This window comes from Ogataea haglerorum (genome assembly GCF_019207285.1).
Source record: "Ogataea haglerorum isolate 81-453-3 chromosome Unknown 81-453-3_NODE_16_length_219348_cov_95.707317, whole genome shotgun sequence".
Classification (NCBI taxonomy): domain Eukaryota; kingdom Fungi; phylum Ascomycota; class Pichiomycetes; order Pichiales; family Pichiaceae; genus Ogataea; species Ogataea haglerorum.
Genome location: NW_025065166.1, coordinates 177,524 through 199,116, shown reverse-complemented (window position 1 = coordinate 199,116; position 21,593 = coordinate 177,524). Strand labels below are relative to the sequence as shown.

Sequence of the window (21,593 nt, the reverse complement as noted above, 5' to 3'; positions counted from 1 at the left end):
TAAACTTTCTGAGCTAATCTAAGCGAGCTTTCGAAGCTGCAGGAGAGTGCGGAACCACAGCGCTTTTGATCAGCCGTAATTGTGCCAGCCCCAATCTTGCAACCAAATTGTTGCGGGTGTATAGATGTGCGACGTCAATTTAAAAAGTTGAAAATATTGTCGACCTCCTGTTATAATGGTTCTCGCAGATTTAGGAAAGCGGATCAACAGCGCGGTCTCGGAGGTGACGAAGGCCAATGTTGTGGATCAAACGGCGGTCGATGGTCTTCTGAAGGAAATATCGAACGCGCTGATTGAGGCAGACGTCAACGTCAAACTGGTGCTCAATCTTCGAAAAAAGCTCAAGGCGACCATCGAGAAGGAGGAGAAGCCAGGCGTTAACAAAAAGAAGCTGATCCAGAAGGCTGTTTTTGATGAGCTGTGTGACCTGGTTGACTGCAAGGAGACCGAACTCTACAAGCCAAAGAAGAAAAAGACCAATGTGATCATGTTTGTTGGTCTTCAAGGTGCGGGTAAAACTACCACATGTACAAAACTCGCCGTGTACTACCAGAGGAGAGGTTTCAAGGTGGGAATGGTGTGTGCTGATACCTTTCGGGCTGGTGCATTTGACCAACTCAAACAGAATGCGACAAAGGCAAAAATACCGTACTACGGTTCCTACACCGAGGCAGACCCTGTGAAAGTTGCTTCCGACGGTGTTGAGAAGTTCAAGAAAGAGAAGTTCGAGATCATCATTGTGGACACGTCCGGACGGCATCGTCAAGAGTCCGAGCTGTTTGCGGAAATGATCCAAATCGGAGAGGCTGTGCAGCCAAATCAGACGATCATGGTTTTGGACGCTTCGATCGGTCAGGCTGCCGAGTCTCAATCGCGTGCCTTCAAAGAGTCGTCCAACTTTGGAGCCATAATCCTCACCAAAATGGATGGCCACGCCAAGGGAGGAGGAGCTATTTCTGCCGTGGCTGCTACGCATACTCCGATTGCATTCATCGGTACCGGAGAGCACATCAATGATCTCGAAAGTTTCACTCCTAGACAGTTTGTTTCCAAGTTGCTGGGCATTGGCGACATACAGGGCCTTATGGAACACGTTCAGTCGCTGAACCTCGACCAGAAAGACACGATCAAAAACTTCCAGGAAGGTAAGTTCACGTTGAGAGATCTCCAGACGCAGATGAACAACATTCTCAAGATGGGTCCATTATCGAAGATTGCTCAGATGCTGCCTGGAGGCATTGGCGAGATGATGAACCAGGTTGGCGAGGAAGAAACGTCTAAGAGATTCAAAAGAATGGTCTATGTGATGGATTCAATGACCAAACAGGAACTTGACAGCGACGGAGATATATTTGTGGACCAGCCAAGCAGGATTGTGCGAGTCGCGCGTGGATCTGGAACGTCTGTGACGGAGGTCGAAGCGGTGCTGATGCAACAGAAGATGTTTGCCAGAATGGCACAGACAACCAAGAGCATGCAGCAAGGTGGAGCCAACCCAATGGCAGGCGGTCGTGGCGGGATGTTCAACCCGCAGAACATGCAAAGAGCGATGCAACAGATGCAGTCGAATCCATCTCTCATGCAAAATATTAATAAGATGATGGGAGGACTAGGCGGAGGCATGCCGGACATGAGCCAGCTGATGGGTGGTGGCGGAATGCCAAATCCCCAAGAGATGATGAAGATGATGAACACTCCAGAAATGAGGCAGATGATGAACAACCCGGCCATGAGACAGATGGCTCAGAACTTCCGTAGAGGTATGTAAAGATGTGGCTGAGGCGTGTATGGCTAGTGCTTCACCTAAGAAAAAATAACGGCAAATAAGAAATCTTGTTGATAAGATTAACAACAATGTTCAGACAATTGCGCCCTATGGCTTTATTAGCCAAATCCCGCCCTTTGACCAGATCACTTGTGTCTCTGCGTTCCACCGGTGTTTATAGATTTCAGGTGAGCAGAGCCTCCGTGGCCTTTTCTGCCCCGAGATTTCCAATTCGCAAATATAGTGTTTTGGAAGAGGAGTCGCAAGCTCCAGTAATTGACTTTTCGAAGGTCAAAGAACTTGTCGAGAAGAAAGATCCAGACAACGTTATTGTTGATGTGAGAGAGCCAGAAGAGTACGCCAAAGGCCACATTCCCGGTGCTATCAATATTCCAGTCAATTCGAGTCCCGGTGCGCTTGGCCTTTCTCCAGAGGAGTTTGAGCAGACTTTTGGATTCCCTAAGCCAGACCCGTCCAAAACCCTGCTTTTCTACTGTCTCGCGGGTGTAAGATCGAGCATGTCTGAGGAGCTTGCTAGCACCTTCGGTTACGGAAAAAGACTGAACTACGTTGGCTCCTTTACCGACTGGCTCGAGAAAAACGGTCCGGTTGAGGTTCCTAAGCAATCCGAGGAACCCCAGAAGGAGTGAGTGACTTGTAATTACTGGACTTGAAAGCCAAAATTCACAATTGCATGGGACATAGCTGGATCATCATTATAATAGTGTAAGTCTAATATTATGCGAATTTTGCGAGACGGGTATAAATTAGAGAAGGAGCGTTTCGTCAAGAAGCTGTCTATCGTCGTCGTGTAGCTGGAGCGCAAGGCCATCCTTTCCCAGCCACGAGGAAATCACTATAGGGACCGAGGTGTGGTACTTGGAAGTAAGTTTTTCTAATCGTTGCACCAGTTCATAATTTGGATATTTTTCAACAGCGGGCTTCAGCAGATTAGCCACGCGCTTCGAATTATTCTTGTACCTTTCAAATGAGGCTCGCGAAACCGTAGGGCTTGGCACGGGGATATGGCAGTCAGAGTTCAGGCGATTGAATATTTTTTCTTCTCGATCAGCGTGGCATAAGTCAATCATAGCTGGTAGTCGCAGAAGGAGGTGGTCTTCTACATATATATATATATCGTCTGTCGACAGGCAAATCAGCTTATATATTTTATGTCGTGCCACGTTAGATAAGTAAGCTGAGTTAGCGGGGCTAGCTCCTTACTTCACAATTAGAGTCTACCAAATTAGACATAATAAGGAAACTTACGATATACATGCTGCTTGATGCCAGAGATGGAGTCAGCTGCTTTGTATTCTCCAATATGCATTGCTGCTGATCTGCAGGAATATTTTGGAAAATAATATTTTAAATCCGCAAATCCGAGCCGCATCGAGGAAGTAGCAAACTAAAATCCAAGTCTCATTAACTTTCTTCATCATGACTACTGAATCGAAGGTTTTCACGCAAAAGGCCCTGATTGTCGCGTCGTTCCTGCTGTCGGCCTACGGAACAATATTCTTGTTCCTGTTTAGCCACTTTGGAAAGCACTACAGGACCCCGTTCACAGGGTTCTTCATTGTGACCGACATCTATTGGTTGGTGACAATGTTGCTCCAGGTGTTTTTCATTGTCAAAGTCTTCTTTGACAAGACTGTTGCAGCAGAGAACAAGGCTGCCATCAGTGAAATAGTGGGCCCTCATTTCGCCATTAACAACGCGCTGCATTTCCTTTGGTGCTACTTTTTCCACAAGGAGAAGTTTGCCCTGGGTGAATTGGTTCTTGTCATCAATTTGCTCAACCTTTTGGCCCTCTACTTCACTCATCGCACTGTTGCGATCAAGAACGTCAGCGATTGGCTCACTGTCCACTTCCCAGTCACGGCTCTGCCGCTGTCTTGGACAATGTATGCCATATTCTGGAATGGAGCTTGTTTGTTCCATTCGCACAACAAGTCTCTCCTGGCACGGATTTTGGCAAATGTGCTGGTCTGGGAGTTCCTCGTCGTTCCTCTGGCAATCCTAGTCTTCTACCAGGACTGGTCCATTGGATTGAGCACCAGTTTGCTGATGTTGGGCCTTGGATTTGGCCAGCTCTTCACCAAAGTGATTGCTTTACAATGGCTGTTTGCCTTCATCATTGCAGCCGTCAACTTTGTGGTTTCGGTGGTGATCATGTTCGGATCGGGTCTGAGAACCGTTAACAGGGAAGAACAAGCTCCACTGCTGAGCTGAGCTACTTGTTCGTCTCCATAGGCCGGATCATCTTCTCTATCATCTCAGTGTGTACAATTTGTCTAGGTTTGTTGTAACTGATTGACAGAAACTCTAGCATGGCCGGGTGGGCCACCAGGCTTGCGTAGGTATCTCTTTTGATGTTGCCGATATACTCTGTTCTCGTTGTATCCTCATTTCCCAGTCCGATATGCTTGCTCTTGAGCGCTTCGTAAAGCTGCCTCTCTCTGATCTTATCCGCCTACTTGTTAGAACACATAATCTAGACACGTACCATATCTGAAAAAGATTATTATTTCGAATTATTTTTTTCAATCATCGATCATCATGACTGAGGAAACTCGCCAGGTCGAGAATGTTTCTGCGTACAAGTACGCGTGGAAGTTTCTTGATGAGCAAGCGGTTTCCAACTGGAAACAGACTGTTGAGAGCTTGACGTCGCGAATCGTTCAAAAAGACATCTCGCCGAGCGAAGTGTTCTACGAGATTGTTATTTGTTTGAACGACTTCAGCTCAAGGATCCCCATAAACAACCTGACCAATCTTGTGAACACAATCATTTCTACCATCCCAAATGTGAAGGAGCGACAAGAGCTGTCGGTGCAATTCTTGCTGATCTTTCAGGCTTGCAATCCCAAACCTCATCTCAATGCATTCATTCAGGCTGTGAAGATTGACAACCAGTTCAAAAGACAGTATCTCGACTTTTCAATTCTCAAGAATGGACTGTTTCCCGACTTTAACAAATGCTATTTTAGCGATGCCAGAGTGAACGACTACGGTGTGGTCACGTACTCCTCGCTTCACGAGTCAAGCGAAGGCTACTCAAAACTGGCAGTGGAGCTCATCGACATATTTTATCAGGAGGATGCTCTATGCAAGGTCACATACTTCAACCACGTAATTGAGCGGCTGATTGGTCATTTTAGATTAGACATCACGAGGTCGTTTCTGTTGATGCTTAGTGTATTTGCATTTTACCTTGAAGAAAACGAAGAACTGATTTTACGAGTCATCAAAAACAGCATATTCACCTCCCAGCACTCAAAGATGTTACAGTTGGTGGTAGTGTCATTTCTCTTGAATGCAGATACAAAAGAGAAGGTTCCGTTGGAACTTAAACTAATAACTCTTTTGATAAAGGAAGGAATTCTTGAGTTCCATTCAGTCTACAACTCGTTACAACCTTTGGAGTTTGAATCTGATGCCAACTTTGCTGTTAAACCAATAGAAAACACAGAACTCGACACCTTGTACACTCAGTACAACGACGAACTGAAGGAGAATGCTTTCAAAGCTACTGCTTCTGCTCTTGCCCTCGCAGCTCCTCTGGCTTTGGATGACGATGATGATGACGACACAGGTGAATCCTCGACAACTAACAGAGCCGAGCAGGCTCCTATTGCTCCTGAGAAAAAGGTCTCAGTCCAGGAGAAGTCGCAGTACATTGCCAAAATCAAATTCCTGAAATACATCTTGCAATCCAAAATGTACGATCAGGCTCTGTTCATCTTGGTCCAACATCCGTTTTTGCCCCTGATAGATGAAGAGGTTTGCAATTTAGTCAATGACCTGGCGAACGATATTGTAACTCCATACTACAACACAATTGGTATAACAGGCATAGGAAAGCCGGTGCCAGACACTTCCTTGAGGCTGGTTGAGTCTTTTGAAGACTTCGTGAAATTTTGCCATCAGTTTCTCTGCTTCAATGGCGTGAAGGTGGCAAAGGACTCGATTCTATTTAGCAAGCTAGTTCGAATTTTGCGGTTTCAGCTACAAAAAGGAGCCGATCGTGACCAGGTATTACAGCTTTACCGCAAGTTCATTTTCCCAGCCCTTTCATTCGCCAACAATGCCTCTGTTGTAAATGAAGCCTTTTCAATACTGCTCGACTTCTACCCGCTGGAAACACGTTACTCTTTGTATGGCGAGTACCAGAATGTGATTTCGAAGAACGATCTGGAGATCAAGCAGAATTTCGACATTGCAGAGAAGAAGACAAAGGATATCCTCAAGAGGCTATCCACGGCAAACGGAGAAGCTCTAATGCGCCAACTGACGCGGATTGCTTCTGGAAGTCCCTTGGCAGTCACTTCGACTTTTGTCAACCATATTGAAAGTTACAGCAGCTTGAGTGATTTAATTGTGGAAGCATCAAAATACTTTGGTGCTTTTGTCTGGGATTCTCTCACCTTTCAGCTGTGCAACAAGCTCAACTCCAATAGACAAGCGATGCAGGAAGATGGACTAAATTATATGCAATGGATTCAAAACTTGTCGTCATTTGTCGGTAAATTGGCCAAATATAGACCTGAGCAGTTCCAACTGGGGCCGATCCTCACTCTTGTCACGAAAAGTCTCAACAATGGATCAACCGACCTGATCATTCTGGTCAATGAGATTGTCGGATCTATGAGTGGTGTACAGCATATCAACAACTTGACCTCTAGGCAAATATACTTGCTCAACTCAGAGACGAGTCTGCAAAAACTTGTTTATATGGTGATTCAAGACAAGAGAGCAGAATCGCTTACAAGTTCGCGCAAACTACTGGATACTCTGGTAAGTCTGGACATTTTAGCGGAGTTGTTCATCCTTCTTGTCAACCTCCCAGACAAAACAGTCGACTCTGTGCAAGCTCCGCTAAAAATTCTAAACCGTCGTTGTGACGAGCTCAACTCTTTGATTCACACGTTCACGACGATGGTCGACGAATGTCTCCCCACAAACATTTTTAAGGAGAAAATGATATCATTAGACACTCTTATCAGACAGTTTCGGGTGCGTCCTGTCTGGGCTTTCCAGATCTGGAGACGGCATTTGAGCAGACAGCTGAAAGCGAATCCGGACTACATTGAGGAGCTCGAGGCAATATTATGTGCTGTGCTGCCAGTTGATTGGAATGCTGTGAGTGCCAGCTTTTACGCGGACTTCTGGCAGTTATCGCTCTACGATATCTGCTATGAAAAGATTTCTTATGGAGAGGAGTCGGCAAGCATCAAGTCGAAAATAAGCACGCTGAACAAAAAGCTGACTCTGTCTCGCAAGGACAAAGACATTCCAAGGAAAGAGCTGCAGAGACTCGAGCACGAACTCAGTCAACTGCATCTCATCTCCACGCGCGTGAGTCGTGATGCAACAAAACACGAGAACAACTACCAGGCCACAATTTCACGTATCAAAAATAAGAAAGACCAATGGTTCAAAGACGTTTCAGACGAGGAAACTGTTTCTAAGAGTACCAAACAGATCTTAGAGCACTGCTTCTTGCCAAGGATGGTTCACTCTCCGTTCGATGCAGTTTACTGCGCAGACTTTTTGTTCCTTGCTCATTCGCTGAACACTTACGGGTTTTCGTTGGTTTATGTTCTGAACGAACTTTTCACATGCAGTTTCCTCCAGCCTACGCTGTTCACTAGCACCACCTTAGAGATAGAGAACCTGGGAATTTTCTATTTGCATGTCTTGAAAGAACTTAATGCATGGAGGCAGGATGCCAAACTGTATGATAGCAAGGCATTGGGGAAGGAAGGAGATTCCGATCCTTTGCTTGCGGGACTGAAAGTGCCTGATGGAGAACACTTGCAGTTTGAAGAGTTTAGGAAGACGCTATTCAATTGGCACAAATCGCTACAGAAACAGATTATTGCTTCATTGGATTCCGAGCAGTATACTACGCGGAACAATGCGATCATATTTCTGAAGAACCTCCTTGGAGAATTCCCTGTCGTTGCCGATCATTCTGAGATCCTGACTCGCAAACTTGCCTCCATATATTCGTCAGACTCTAGAGAGGATATCAAGTTGGCCTCTAATGCGCTTTTTGTTCTGATTTCGTCCAAAAAGGCCTCCTGTATTCAGACCTGGGAGTTTTACGAAATGGACCCCGAGGAAAAAGAGAAGCTGATGAAAAAGAGAGAGGAACGGCTGGCCGCCGAGCGCGCCCGCAAGGCCGAGTTGGAAATGCAGGAGAGAGAGAAAAGAGAGGCCGAACGCAAGGAGCGAGAAAAAGCAACGCTCACGGCAAGACCGTATGGTCTAGTGGGTCTGGAGAAAAAAGTGAGGCATGAAAAACCAGAACCAGTACAAGCTGTGGCCGAGAGTACCGAAGAGGCGCTTACGAATGGTGGCACCGAGGACACAATGGAAGGTGTAGAAACAGAAAACGAGCAGCGTGAGGAAAAGGAGCCTGCCAAGGAACAGTCAAAGGAAGAAAAGCCAACGGAAGAAAAGCCGGAGGAAGAACAGCAAAAGGAATCCTCAGAGCCACCGAAAGATACCGGAACGGAGAGCAAAGCGTCCTCGAGATCGGCGACTCCCGCTGTCCCGCTGGGGCCTCAGAGCACCACTTACAAAGCCGGCACGCCTACTGGCCCGTCAGGCACGAGTTCGTCGGCGCTTCGGGCTCGGCTGGAAGAAGAAAAGCGGCTTCTTATGCAGCGGCAGGCATCCATTGCTGCCAGCTCGTCACCCGACTCGTCTTCTGCGTCTCCGTTGCCTCCCCCACCTCTCCCTCCTCCGTCGAACCCTCCCGGACGCAGCTACAAGGGCAGTCGCGACTATCGACCTAGAGAATTTTCGACGCACAGACAACCGAACAATGGCAGCAGACAACCCGCGCCAGAACATGAGTACGATCGAGCTTCAGGTCGTAAAAGACGATACGATTCCCAAGCTCATGAAAGCAATAAGCGTCCGCACTACTAAATACATTGTAATAATTAAATAATTCACCTGATTGGCTGATTTGAGTAATATGTGCAACTCGCACAGCGGCGTATCTTATCAGCAACTCGTCCAGGTGCGAAGTTAAAAAAAAGCTTGCAAGTCATTTGTAAATTAAATCAATTTAGTTCGACGATGGCCTCAAACGACCGGAAGCCTGGCGTTTCGTCGCTCACCAAACTCATGAATGAGCAGCGCGCTCAGCCTCCTCCATCTCAAGAGGTCAGGATAAACAGCACAGAGGTACATCCTACGGACAGCGATTTCCACAAGACCATAACAACCACAATATCTTTGGAAGGAGTGTCCCCGGAAACCTCATACAGGGAAGATTACATAGAACCGGTCTCGCAGGTGCAGGTTTCTCCAAAGCCAATAGTGTCAACTCCTCAACAGCCATACGCTCTTCGACCAGCCAGCGTACATTCCAACAGTGGGCTGCCCGGCTCGCTGTCCAGCACAATCCCCTACTCTGCTCCTGGCGGACACCCGTCACTGTCCACCTCTGTTCACAGCTCCTCGACGTTTCTCGGCTCTCCGGCAGTCAACTTATCCAATGGACAGCTGATTTCCGCTACGCAGATTTCGTCGCCGGCAATCTCGTCGCCGAAACAGCTTGAGCCCAGATTCATCATTTCTAAACAGAAGGTTCAGCAGGTACAGGAGGCGCGCGCGGCTGCCGCGGCTGCAAACGGAACTCTCAGCAGTTCCAGATCAAATACTTCGCTTGTGAATTTCTTCTCTAAATCCAGAAGAAGCACGGCAACCGCGGACCATTTTTCGTCGTCTCCGCAACAGGAGCAAGTCGGTCAGTCCCCGTCATCTCAGTCGAGTGCAGAGAGCGTCACCAACGGAACGGCACCCGGATCGCGGCATTCCTCAATGGCAGACTTGCGTAGATTTTTCCGCAAGTCTGTTTCGTTAGGCAACGGCCAGTCTGCAGTGCCAAGAACCTCTAACTTGAGCGCCGGCCTGAGCGTCCAGCGTCAGGGTTCCATTTCATCCATTCCGCAAATCACGACGACCACTCCTTCGTCTAGCGTCACATTTAACGGACAATTATTTGCCGGGTCTGACACCGTGCCCTCGTCTCCATCCCAAGAATACAGCACTTCGCCTCTGGACTTCAGCAAACGGGTACCTTCGTCTCCAAGCTTATCGAGCCCAGGAGGATCTTACTTCAACATTGTGCAGACTCCATTGTCTATCGGTGGAAACACCACGCCGCAGATACCCTTCAGTAAGCGGTACAGTAAATTTGGAGAGAACTTGGGAGCCGGAGCAGGTGGACAAGTGAGACTGGTCAAGCGAGTTTCGGACTCTAAAGTTTTTGCAGTGAAAGAGTTCAGAGCCAAGTACCAGCACGAGTCCAGAAGGGAATACATCAAGAAAATCACAAGTGAGTACTGCATTGGATCCACGTTAAAGCATCCAAATATTATTGAGACCATTGAAATCTCGTACGAAAATGACAGAATCGTTCAGGTCATGGAATACTGCGACTACGACTTATTTGCCATTGTGATGTCAAACAAAATGAGCCCTGAAGAGATCAACTGCTGTTTCAAACAGATTTTGAATGGTATCCGGTATATTCATTCGATCGGTTTGGCTCACAGAGACCTCAAGCTGGATAACTGTGTGGTGTCCAAAGATGGAATTGTGAAGCTTATCGATTTCGGCTCTGCTGTGGTGTTCCAGTACCCGTTTTCGAGCACTCTTATCGAGGCCCAGGGAATCGTTGGCTCGGACCCGTATCTTGCACCTGAAGTGTGTGTCTTTAACAAGTACGATCCACGCCCCGTCGATATCTGGTCAGCAGCTATCATCTACTGTTGCATGACGCTGAAGAAGTTCCCATGGAAAGTTCCTAAGCTGTCTGATCCTAGCTTCAAACTATTTGCGTCCAGGGAACCGGGAGTCACTTTTGGCAATCTGCTGAGACGTCTGCCAGACCCTCCCAGCTACGAGGATCTGGAGAATAAGCAAGACTACCCTAAAGAAAAGGGGAAACACCAAGAAGAGCTGAACACCGTCGTTCATACGGACGAGATGCCTACTCCGCCCCCATCTGCCTCCAACTCGAATGAGACACATGATAGTGAAGATCCTCTGAAGCACACATCCAACCTAATGGGCGAACAGCGTTTGCTGAATGCGCTTGCACCAGAATGCCGTCCAATGATTGGAAGAATGGTGTCGTTGGCGCCCGCTTGCCGTATAACGATAGACGAATGTTTCAACGACCCATGGTTGCAATCAGTCCAAATGTGCACCCTGGTCAACGATGAGTGTGAACATAAGCTGATTCCGTCTACGGACCATGAACACACTCAAGTGGACCAAAGCATTGCTCATATTGCCATGCTTGAGAGAAAGAAGAAAGGCAAGAAATGATTACTGTATTCCTAATAATTATATATATATCGACCTCTCTTTTTCAGAAATTAAGCGATCAGTGAAATCGTGCAAGTTGGAAATAATTTTTCTGCTTATTTTCCATCCATGTCAACCAAAAACTCATTAATCAAACTCATAGTGGGCGCAGGCCAGGCCGCACCAACGCCGCCAGTCGGTCCAGCGCTTGGTTCTAAGGGTGTCAAGGCTATCGATTTTTGCAAAGAGTTCAACGCCAGAACGGCTCATTTTCAGCCAGGAATACCCATCCCAGTCAAAGTTATCGTCAAGCCTGACCGGACTTTCACCTTTGACATCAAAACTCCAACTACTGCATGGTTGCTCATGCAGGCTGCTGGAATAGAGAAAGGACAACCAGGACTTAAAAAGTCGCCAATCAAGTTGAGTCTTAAACACGTTTACGAAATTGCCAAAATCAAGCAAAAAGACGAGCAGCTGAAAAGTACGCCTCTACAGCATATTTGCAAGAGCGTTGTGGAAACAGCAAAATCCATTGGTGTCCACATTGTCCCGTAAATATTTAGACTATTTGTACATAGCGATCATGAAGAGGTCGAACATGATTCGATCTCGTAATATACATATGCGAATCACTCATCTAGAATTATTGCTCTTGAACCTCTTCTTGGACTTTTCCTTCCTAACAGGAGACTTTCTCTTTCTGTCGCCAATCGACTTGTGAGTGAGTCTGGAGTAAAAGAGAACATACGCACTTTCATCGCTCAACGCATCCCTGGCTTTGATCTTATTGATGAACTCGTCATCATATGTAGCCCAAGACCCATCTGGTTGTCTGCAATGAGCTACGTAGTGGCCAGAAGAGACGGAGCGTCCCTGATGAACAATTACCGAGCTCAACTTGTATTTTGTCGGAGAATTCATCGAAGTTGTGTATTCTGATAAATCCAAGGTCTCAGGATATGTCACGTTCGCCTTAACCTTCATTGACGAGGAACCATTGAAACGGAATCGTTTGAGATGGATGGTCAAAGTCTCTGGGGCACGCTCAATGGTGGATATTTTGATCGCGTTTGTGGTCTTCTTACAATTCTCGCATGTATAGCCCGACTTGTCCTTTTTGTCGGTCTTCAAGAGTTCAGGAGAGAAGAAGTCCCTGATAGAATTCTCCAAAGAGTATCTATATGACGGCGGAGAGAGGGGTTGGTCAGGAAGCTGGCTCGACTTTTCGCTGTCGTTGGTATCCGACAACTGGGAATTCGGATTCTGTAATTCTGAAGCTTCTGGCGTTTGAGAACGACTTCTTCTCTCTTCCTGTGCGAGTAAGATTTTCTGTTTCAAGAAATCGGAGAGTTTGTTTTTCGCGTCGGGCTCACTGGATTTGGCAGCTTCTATCTTGTTCTTCAGCTCAAACAGTTGTTGAGGATCCAGTAAACTACTATTTCTCTTTTTGACGTTGTCCAGTCCAAGCGACAGGTCGTAAAATTCCTGAGCCGTTGTGGAAATATGGCCACAGTTTTTGCAGGTGACCGATTGGCTAAGTAGGCCTCCAAAAATGTCATATATTATGCTTTGATTGAGTTTGACGCCTTTTGGAGTTGAGTCCTCCTGTAGACGAGACATAAGCGACATGAAGTACTCATGAGAATCCTCTTGCTGCCATTCCGACATCATGCAATTGATGTCACCCAACCGCTTGATGAGACGTTTAGGATTAATTGTGCGCACTTTCTTTTCTCCCTTGTTGTCCAGCCTGTACATTTTGGCAACGGTGTCGGCCAGGATTTGAGTGACAGAAGTTGGACTAATCGAGCCTTTGTACTTGTGGTTGTGAACATCGACAAGATAATGCAGAACGGCAGGAATATGGCACATCGCTTGGACTGCAGAGTTCATATAGCAGGTCACACCATGGTTCAGTAGTCCCAAGGGGCCTGGCTTGTTCTTGAACTCTCTCCAAGACTTGTATATCCTAATAGAACCATTAGACCCCTGATCGTTATAATTTTCGTCAAGATCATAGAACTCCGAGTCATCGTACTTGGAATGCACAAGTTCCCCCTTGATCAAATCTACCTGATCTTCAGGAGAAGTCGGCGGAGTCTCTTTACCCTTTGGCAAAACCTTGAAGTCTTCGTCCTTCGTATTTATTTCGGCTTTGATCTGACGTAGAGCATCACTGTCCAGTTCCTCATCTTCCTCGTCAAGTCCTTTGTGAGCATCTTCTTTCAAATCTCTTTTCAGCTGCTCCATGTCTTCGGAGTCCTCATCCGACTCATCCGAAGAACTTGCCAAGCCTTCATCCTCGTCATCATCTTCATCGTCTTTCTCATCGGCCGTTTGAAAATTCTCGTCGCTGCTTTCTTCTTCTTCTCCGGCCGCGTCTTTGGTATATTCACTGTCGGAAAGCACCGGCTCCTTAATGTCTTTCGGCTCCTGCAATTTTTGTTTCTTTAGTGGTTTCCCTTCGAGCTCTTTTTTCTGTTTCTTCGAGAGATATCTTTTACCGGTGTAAAGAGCTACTGCTTCAGCCATCGATTTCGGTCTTGGCATCGTGTCCTCTTTCGAAGGCTTTGGAGTGGTGAGATCGTCTATAGGCTTGAATCCCAATTTCTTATCCTTGCGATGTTTAGAGCTTCTGAAAGCAATATATGTGGATGGTCTCAATGCAACTGTATCTGGGTGCTTCGCACGATGAAAATTCAGGGGACTAGCTAGTATTCTATCCACAAATGGAGCTAATTGACTCTTTTGCTGTGATGTTATATTCTCTTCAGACGAGATCATGAATTGACAAGATGGATTGTCTCTCCTACTGTATCAATCCAATGTTGGAGTCTGCTCGTGATGTATAGGCGCGTAGTTGCGACACGCTTTGTCTCGCCAAAAAAAAAAAAAATAAAAAGGGACAGGGTAACCTAGTGAAAAAAATTTGATAAGGCCTTATAGTTAGCCCTTCAGAAAAATGGCAACTCGAGGGACGGTGATGCAGTATCCCTAAGACACAAAATGCAGGTGATCGTACCGTATGGTCTTTTATATAGTTCAGAGAAGCGGATATCTGACTGTATCAGTAGCAGATCCGACTGTAGGGGGCCGATATTGTAGATTTAAAAGAAACAAAATAAATTATGTATGACGAAGAATCCGACTGCCACCGGGACAAAGTTTTTGACATGAACGACGCAGAAAAATTTTAGGCGGAAAAACTGGGGTCGATCGGCGTGAAATTAGATAACTCTAAAGGTTACGATAATAGCTGCACAACCCATGAGCATACATTTTCTGATTGCGCTAAATCGACAGGGAAAGCTGCGCATTTCCAAATGGTATACCAGTGTCCCCGATAAGCAGAAGAAACAGACGATATTGAAGGTGCATAGGCTGATTTCTTCGCGAGATCATCAGAAACAGTCAAACTTCGTAAATTTCGAGAATCAGAAGCTTGTGTACAGACGATATAACGGTTTATTTTTCGTGATGGCCGTTGATGTGCAGGACAATGAGCTGAGCTATCTGGAGATGGTCCATTTGACGGTGGAAGTACTCGATAGCTACTTCAACAACGTGTGCGAGCTAGATATCATCTTCAATTTCTACAAGGTATACCAGGTGCTGGACGAGATGTTTCTGAGCGGAGAGTTTCAGGAGACGAGCAAACAGGTTGTGCTGGACAGACTACACTACCTCGATAATTTGGAGTAGGTGAACGAATATGTCTGTTTATTTGAAATTAAATAAACATCCTTTATATTATATATGCTGCCATTGAAGCTGCGCATTTAGTTGCCCTTTGGAGCCTCCTTGTAGGAGACACAGGCCTCCTCGCCCATGGCAGAGATGACGGTAACCAGCAAGTCCTTGCCCTCGTCGAAGTCGGCTTGCAGCTTGTCGCCCAACTCACCCTCTGGGGCCTTGACGTCATCCTTGGTCTCACCGTCGTTGGTCATCAAGTTCAAGTAGCCGTCGTCGATGTCCAACAGTTGGTATTCGGTTCTGGTGACGAATGGGACCTCCATGTTGTGGGTAGATGGAGAGAGATCCTCCAACTTCTTCTGGGTGAAGATGTCAATACCAACCAAGTGGACCTTGGCGTGGCCGTGCTTACCCGTCTTCGAGGTGGACATGTCAACAATCTTGCATGGTCTGCCCTTGATGACAACGAAACCGTTCTTTCTCAATGCAGAACATTGCATTGGGTAGGTCAAAGAGGAACCAGCATCAGCGGTCTCGAAGGTGTGCTAGGCGGTTAGAGTACAGAGAGGCGGCTATCGCACGGCTGGCTACTTACTTCTTCTTCAGCCATCTTGATAAGTTTTTAAATAAGTTGAATCAAAAGTATTCAAGCAATACATTTTTTTTTTCAGTCTGGACCTATTCGTCTTCGTCGTACACCAAGAAAATTTTTTTTCCTATATTTTCAGCGAAATACGTACCATCTTTTACGCACTTTACCGGGCATCCGCGAGGCGGGCCCAAAATTCAGGCCCGGGTAAATCCTGGTCCAATGCATGGTAGGGTAACCAGCTGGGTTTTTCCCTTCTATTCCATACACCGTCAGATACCCAGCTCAGCCAGATCGTCGTCAATCTCCTCCTGCGTCAGGCCCAGAGGTAGCTTGTATTCTCGCACCAGTGCGAGAGAGTAGTTTATGTTCCACATGTCCGTGTCACTCTCGTGCACGCTCAGCAATTCTGCCGTCGATGACCGTTGGCCTCCATTTCCTCTGTTTTTCGCCTGTTGAGACTCGTGTGCCATAATTAGGTCTCGTAGCACCTTATTCTTCTTTTTGCCCTTCGCCTCTTCTTCTTTCCGCTTGATGACAGCAGCCAGCGTAGACTCCGTTTTGAAGTGCTCGGCCAATTCGTTTAGATCGCTCTGGCCTGCGATGGACGGGTCCGAGCTACCAATCACATGTGTCTCGTACGTTCTGGAGTTTGGATTGGTGACCATCTGGAACTGCTCCTCTGTGGATATGGGGGCCATCGCGTCCAGCACAGGCTCTTTGCTGACTGGATGTGGCCGTTTCTTGTGTCTTGCGTCCTCTTTCGACTGCTTGCTGATTCTCGACGACGAGCGCAGCCCTGAAACAGAGGCCGACGACGAGTAGCTGTCGTTGTCCGACAGTTTCTGTTGCTCCAGCTCCACTTTCTGCTTCTTTTTAGGCGGTGGAGCAGTCTCTTGAGGCTCTGTTGCTGAAGCTGAAAGCGTGCTTCGCCAGAGCCGCTCCGAGTCTGCGGTAGCAACGTTGAAGAACTCAGCATCTTCTCGTTCCAACAGCTGTTTCTGTTGTAGCAGGAACTTTTTTAGCTTGCTCAGCCGCGTGGTGTAATCGCGGCACAACGCGCTGTAGATCTCCATCGTCTGACCAACGTATTCGTCTATAATCTGTTTTCTCCGGTAGTCTTTGTATAGCTGTAATCGAAGTACTTCGTAGTCGCGTTTTTCCGCCATGTCACGCTCTAGCCCCAGCAGTATCTTATTCACCCGATGGCTGCGTTTTGAAAATGGCTTTTCGATGGTTTTCGTGTTGGATACAAGGTTCAGCTGATTTGCGTACTCTTGACGCACTTTTTCAATATCATGGCCTGTGACTTCGGGCTCAAATGCCTTCAGCCCATCAACCAGCTTCTGTTCTTTCTGCGACAGCCGCGGCCCCAATCCTGAAAAATACTCCTGCGAAACCAGGCATAGCTGGAAGGCAGCCAATTTGTCCTTGGAGTTCAAAGTTGCGCTGCCTGGAAAAGCCATTGGACCCGCATTTCCAACACCATAGAGCTGCTGCGGCTCGGAAGTTGGGGAGTTGATCAGCTGCGCAATCCTGCTCACCTTCGCGGGGCGAGGACTGTGGTGCTCTGGGGTCGTAAAATTTTCGTTGTTTTTTTCGTCGTCTTTGACAGGGGTCTGCGAAAATTGCATCGGTACCAGAAAACCTTGCGGAGACATCATCACCGGCACGTAGCCCGGAGGTATGATGGGATAGCCCGGGAATGGAATGAATCGGGGGATTTCGAGCGGCCCGTCCTGGCGGCTCCGCCCAAGATTGGGCTTTTCGGGAGGCGTTTGTGGAGGTAATCCATCCCCGGATTTTGACTGCAATAAGGTTTTCATCACGTGTTTGTTTATGGACATGAGATGGTCTTGATGTGTCTGTGCCAATGGGATTTGTTTGGGCGATCGCGATTCCTCCGGAATCCCCGTTGTAGACGCGGTCGGCGCTGTTGACACGGTGGGCAAAGACCCAAGCGTCGACAACGACGGAAGTGGCTGGCCAGTATTGGGCTCGCCAGCCGACACATATGGTCTCTGGTAGCCGTTGTAATTTGGAAATGGGAGTCTTCTGTCCATTTTCAGGGCGTTGAGTATATGTACACTGAAAGATGGCTTTGAATGGTAGCAGGGTTTCGGGTAAAATAGGGTAGTAAAAGTGTTCGGAAAGAAGCTTAAAATGGTCCCTATTGGAAACTTGAGTGACAAATCTGGCTTCTCCGGCCTGTTTTCCCACTTTAGATCCCAAGGTGTTTTAACGGGTTCGTTCGCTTGGTAGCAGACGGTAGCACGAAGCGAAATAATTTTTTTTTTTTGTTTGGTAGCAAAATCGGAATTGGTAGCACAAACGACAAAAGAAAATGAGAGAACAAAACACCGCTAGGGATATAAACGCATCGGAATTAAGCTTGTCAGTGTCTACAAAAAATGAGCACATTCAGCATCACATTGCCCGAAAACATACATTTTCCTAGTAGTCGCCAAGTCATCTACAAAGCTTCGGTGGCAAATGACTTCCGTCGCGGGGCCAGTGAATAGCACTATTTTTGTGGTGCATTAGGGCAGTACATCATGAGATTTGCATTTTGCAGTATGTTTGCTGGTTCCGATACCCCGATTTTTTAGTCGTCACATGTTGACGAGACTAGGAGATCGTGCGCAAACCATAAAACAAAGATCGTGGTTACCGCTTAGGTCTAGAAGGTTGGTGAGAAAATAGATGGAAGTGGAATATGTAAAAATCAATATCTTCGAATTCAGGGTTCAATCCAAATTTACTGAAGATATTAATATTGCAGCATAATAAAATCTAGCAGCGTAAAATGCGCTAATATACATCAGTAATACTCGTGGCCAATATTCTCGAAACTGTAGCCCCGGCTCGCTACCTGGGGTGCACGAGGCGCATCCTCGTAACGAAAGAAACGTTTCCACTGTTTGACAGTCCGCCGTTTGGCCCACTCTAACGATTTTCTCATTCCAGAATCAGTACAATCGATGTACTCCAAGTGGGTTATGGATTGCGAATCAGTCACCATTTTCCTGATCACAGACTTCTCAAGCCAGCAGATAGAACGAAGTTTGATAGTACGCAAATTCTTCAGCTTATTCAGTTGTTTCCAGATATCGTCAAATTCAAGCTGCACACAGTCCGTGTTCTCCCAGTCTATCTCACGCTGCGTGTCGGACCAGAATATTGGCTTTTCTGTCTTGAATCGAGATAACATGGCACTTTCTTCTTTCCTCTTGCGCTCATCTTCCTCCGTGTCGAGCAACAAAGAACGGTAGCCAATTACAGGCAGTTGCCTGATTTTGCCTTTGGACGTCTGCCAATTGAAGTATTCGTAATCTTTCATCTCGAAGTCATTACTGCAGGAGACACCCGTGAGGTCCACGTGAACGAGATTCTCACATTCCTGAAAAATGTGCAACAAGTATCCAATTGGGATATCTTTGGAGTAGCAATACTGGCTCAAAAATCTGTTCTGAAGCGGATGAGGCGTCGAGTATGGTTGTGTGCTCTTGCCAACAACCAGAGGATCGGGCTGCGTCAGGAAGTCAAGGTCACTGACTTTAGGAGGGAACTTGGGAGTTGTAGATTTTGTCAGTTTGAGGTCGCTGTACATGTCTGAAATATCGAAGTTTGTGACTGTTGCCGAGGACGTACTCTTGAAGACTTGCTTCAAAGAGTTCCTGAAAGTTTGCTTTTTCCTTTTGGTTCTGATTGGGGAAGCGGACAGTGTGCGCGACGAATCTGTTTCGGAATCGTCGTTGTTGGAGAATAGAGAGCCTGTGGTCGAATTCGAAGAAGCTGACATTTTGCGATCTTTCATCTCCGGTCGAGAGCTCCGCGATGAGCGGTGAGCCTGTCCCGTGAGGGTGCGCTGCAGCCCGTACAATGGGTGGTTTCTATATCTCCAGTCTCTCCAGCCAGCAAGTATGTCTTTGCTGCTGGAGGCAATAGGCATTGTATTGTCACCCTGCTCTGCGAATATGTCATACAACCGGAACGCATATTCCTCCAACTCTAAGCCAGGATTTATTGTCGACAGGTCAATGGTCTTGACCATGAGGGCCAGTTCTTTGCTATTATTGATAGTGTGGACCAGCTGAGCTAGCCTGTACGTGGAGGAGACGTACGGGTTTTCGTAGAGCACAGGCTTGACACTCATATTCAGCCGCTTGTTCACATAGAGCAGATATACCAGCGATTTCTGGTCGTCTCTGAGATACGAGACAATCGCTGTCAGAATCTCATCCGGAAGATCCATCAGATGCTGGGCACTCAGGTTGGGAGACTTCCTCAAGCTGGCAACGGAAAGCGAAGACCTCAGAGATTTCACTGACAGGGTGTCAGAAGCCGCATCCATGATACGCTTCCTCGTATTCGATAACGGGGTCAGCAGCGACCGGTACTTCATCTTGATATTCGATTCGGGCTTCTTCTTTCTAGCAAAAAGACTGCTGAACTTAAATTCCACGGACCCCTCCACATACTTGTGACTACGATAGTCAAAAGTTCGGTTCGGGTTCAATAACGATCGATAAGGGGGAAGGTACCTGCTGAGCTCATACTGTTCAGGGTTTCTATTGGAAGAAGAAAAGTCCGGAATGCTCACTGCTGGATCAGTTGACAACATAGCCAAAGGTACAACACAAACCCTCTATTCTGGTGCCCTTGTATTTTAACTTACTAACTATACTTGCTTCATTACGTGATGAGGCTTCGCGGTGCGGGCAAGGGTCCCGCACAAATTTGTGGCAGGTGCGAGGTGTGCCAATTACGTTTCTTAATCTATAAAAAACCGATAAAGCTCGAGACGTCTTCCTCGCGGATGCCTGTTTCTTGCTCGTGCAGGTTCAACCACGTCACAGAGAGGTCTTTTGTACGTTCCACCACATCCCGAATGGCCTCCTCGGCCACCAGCAAGCACACCGCGTCGTAGCCCCCAGCACCGGGCACTACTCCGCCCAAAACACCGTTTAGCGACATGCAGTAGTCTAGCAGTTCTGTCTGCTGGTCTGGCTCAATCTCCGCGCCGCTTTCCAGAGTCATGATTTTCAGGTACCGGCGAATTCCTTGTATACTCGAGACGACGTCGCTGAAGCCGCTTTTGTTGCCTTCCACCAGACTTCGGAGCGACAATTTGTAGGTCTCTGGCTGGCTTTTGCTGAAGTCTTGTAGCTTTTCGAGCGACTCGACGAGCCGCATGTTGCTCGAGTTCAAATGCGTCCACGTCTCAAGCGATCTCTCGGGCTCCTTTTTCCTCCATTCCAGAACCTTGGAGACCAACTTTGGGGTTTCCGAACCCCCCACAATGTCTCCCATGAGCAATTTTATTCCTGGAGGCAGGCAGCACTTTGTGTGTTCTATCTTCCAGTCTGTGTTGTCGACCAATTGCACCAGGTCCTCATTTTTCCAGGACTCTATCACCCTGTTCACCAGCTGCGGATCGAATCTGCGGTACACAATCGAGCCGAACGTTGCAGCGGCCACGTCGAATCCTGAGCCAATTTTCCCCTGGGCGTGGCAATGAGCAACCTGAGCGAGGTTGTGGATCCTGTTGAGTGTGGTTTCACTTTTCACGTCAAAGTTTTCGCTGAAACACGAGAGCAGAGCCGTCGTCAAGCACGCAACCAGACCCGCGCTCGATCCCAGTCCCGTCTTCGCCACTTTGTGTATCGGCTGCGAGTGGAAGTATAGGGTTTTGAGTCCGTTTTTTGAGGTTTTCGGCGTAGAGTCTTTTTGCGAGTGGTACTCTGGGTCAGAGAAGATGGTGACCGTGATACGCTTAGTCTGTTTTGGAGCCAGGTACAGCAAGACAACGTCAATTGTCGACTTCACAAAGGGATTGCCGCGGCCATGTATCTCCTCAGCGCGATCCAGTCTGGAAAGATCTATCTTGTAGCACCATTCTCCCTCAGCGAACTGGGGGGACTTGACGCGCACTTCGATGTGTTCTCCCGTCCCGTTCTCCACATGAGCATGGGCGTACATTCTGGAGGACAGGGCTATCACGAAGGCTTTGTATTTGGGGTCCAGAACTAGATAGCCTCCGGCCACAAAGGCCTTTCCGGGAGCACTAAACATTGTCAACGATAGGAAAAAAAATATCGACGCGTCGCAGTTTTTTTGCAGCGGTTCGATATTTATTTCCTATACTAAAGATGGCAAAAGGGGGCCATCTAGTCGTTCTGATCCACGGGTAAGTTGGCTCGG

General features: G+C 47.3%; 13 protein-coding genes across 13 annotated transcripts; 6 read left to right on the top strand and 7 right to left on the bottom strand.

Annotated features, from left to right (window-relative positions):
- Positions 1 to 175: 175 nt before the first annotated feature.
- KL911_004871 (uncharacterized protein) lies at positions 176 to 1,768 on the top strand (the record flags this gene model as incomplete). The annotated part of the gene is made up of 1 exon (XM_043200210.1): positions 176 to 1,768. One exon carries the CDS (start codon positions 176 to 178, stop codon positions 1,766 to 1,768), a length of 1,593 nt encoding a protein of 530 aa, XP_043052491.1.
- An 86-nt stretch (positions 1,769 to 1,854) lies between these two features.
- On the top strand, positions 1,855 to 2,415 carry KL911_004870 (uncharacterized protein; the record flags this gene model as incomplete). Its single annotated transcript, XM_043200209.1, has 1 exon — positions 1,855 to 2,415. The coding sequence occupies one exon, from the start codon at positions 1,855 to 1,857 to the stop codon at positions 2,413 to 2,415; it is 561 nt and encodes a 186-aa protein (XP_043052490.1).
- A 117-nt stretch (positions 2,416 to 2,532) lies between these two features.
- KL911_004869 (uncharacterized protein) lies at positions 2,533 to 2,856 on the bottom strand (the record flags this gene model as incomplete). Its single annotated transcript, XM_043200207.1, has 1 exon — positions 2,533 to 2,856. One exon carries the CDS (start codon positions 2,854 to 2,856, stop codon positions 2,533 to 2,535), a length of 324 nt encoding a protein of 107 aa, XP_043052489.1.
- Positions 2,857 to 3,190: 334 nt separating this feature from the next.
- Positions 3,191 to 3,942, bottom strand: KL911_004868 (uncharacterized protein; the record flags this gene model as incomplete). The annotated part of the gene is made up of 2 exons (XM_043200206.1): positions 3,191 to 3,650; positions 3,800 to 3,942. 2 exons carry the CDS (start codon positions 3,940 to 3,942, stop codon positions 3,191 to 3,193), a joined length of 603 nt encoding a protein of 200 aa, XP_043052488.1.
- A 385-nt stretch (positions 3,943 to 4,327) lies between these two features.
- On the top strand, positions 4,328 to 8,710 carry KL911_004867 (uncharacterized protein; the record flags this gene model as incomplete). The annotated part of the gene is made up of 1 exon (XM_043200205.1): positions 4,328 to 8,710. One exon carries the CDS (start codon positions 4,328 to 4,330, stop codon positions 8,708 to 8,710), a length of 4,383 nt encoding a protein of 1,460 aa, XP_043052487.1.
- A 153-nt stretch (positions 8,711 to 8,863) lies between these two features.
- KL911_004866 (uncharacterized protein) lies at positions 8,864 to 11,125 on the top strand (the record flags this gene model as incomplete). Its single annotated transcript, XM_043200204.1, has 1 exon — positions 8,864 to 11,125. One exon carries the CDS (start codon positions 8,864 to 8,866, stop codon positions 11,123 to 11,125), a length of 2,262 nt encoding a protein of 753 aa, XP_043052486.1.
- Positions 11,126 to 11,233: 108 nt separating this feature from the next.
- KL911_004865 (uncharacterized protein) lies at positions 11,234 to 11,662 on the top strand (the record flags this gene model as incomplete). Its single annotated transcript, XM_043200203.1, has 1 exon — positions 11,234 to 11,662. The coding sequence occupies one exon, from the start codon at positions 11,234 to 11,236 to the stop codon at positions 11,660 to 11,662; it is 429 nt and encodes a 142-aa protein (XP_043052485.1).
- A 78-nt stretch (positions 11,663 to 11,740) lies between these two features.
- On the bottom strand, positions 11,741 to 13,891 carry KL911_004864 (uncharacterized protein; the record flags this gene model as incomplete). The annotated part of the gene is made up of 1 exon (XM_043200202.1): positions 11,741 to 13,891. One exon carries the CDS (start codon positions 13,889 to 13,891, stop codon positions 11,741 to 11,743), a length of 2,151 nt encoding a protein of 716 aa, XP_043052484.1.
- Positions 13,892 to 14,374: 483 nt separating this feature from the next.
- On the top strand, positions 14,375 to 14,809 carry KL911_004863 (uncharacterized protein; the record flags this gene model as incomplete). The annotated part of the gene is made up of 1 exon (XM_043200201.1): positions 14,375 to 14,809. One exon carries the CDS (start codon positions 14,375 to 14,377, stop codon positions 14,807 to 14,809), a length of 435 nt encoding a protein of 144 aa, XP_043052483.1.
- Positions 14,810 to 14,886: 77 nt separating this feature from the next.
- Positions 14,887 to 15,617, bottom strand: KL911_004862 (uncharacterized protein; the record flags this gene model as incomplete). The annotated part of the gene is made up of 2 exons (XM_043200200.1): positions 14,887 to 15,333; positions 15,555 to 15,617. 2 exons carry the CDS (start codon positions 15,615 to 15,617, stop codon positions 14,887 to 14,889), a joined length of 510 nt encoding a protein of 169 aa, XP_043052482.1.
- A 44-nt stretch (positions 15,618 to 15,661) lies between these two features.
- Positions 15,662 to 17,452, bottom strand: KL911_004861 (uncharacterized protein; the record flags this gene model as incomplete). The annotated part of the gene is made up of 1 exon (XM_043200199.1): positions 15,662 to 17,452. One exon carries the CDS (start codon positions 17,450 to 17,452, stop codon positions 15,662 to 15,664), a length of 1,791 nt encoding a protein of 596 aa, XP_043052481.1.
- Positions 17,453 to 18,210: 758 nt separating this feature from the next.
- Positions 18,211 to 20,013, bottom strand: KL911_004860 (uncharacterized protein; the record flags this gene model as incomplete). The annotated part of the gene is made up of 1 exon (XM_043200198.1): positions 18,211 to 20,013. The coding sequence occupies one exon, from the start codon at positions 20,011 to 20,013 to the stop codon at positions 18,211 to 18,213; it is 1,803 nt and encodes a 600-aa protein (XP_043052480.1).
- A 155-nt stretch (positions 20,014 to 20,168) lies between these two features.
- On the bottom strand, positions 20,169 to 21,464 carry KL911_004859 (uncharacterized protein; the record flags this gene model as incomplete). Its single annotated transcript, XM_043200196.1, has 1 exon — positions 20,169 to 21,464. The coding sequence occupies one exon, from the start codon at positions 21,462 to 21,464 to the stop codon at positions 20,169 to 20,171; it is 1,296 nt and encodes a 431-aa protein (XP_043052479.1).
- Between the last annotated feature and the right edge of the window lie 129 nt (positions 21,465 to 21,593).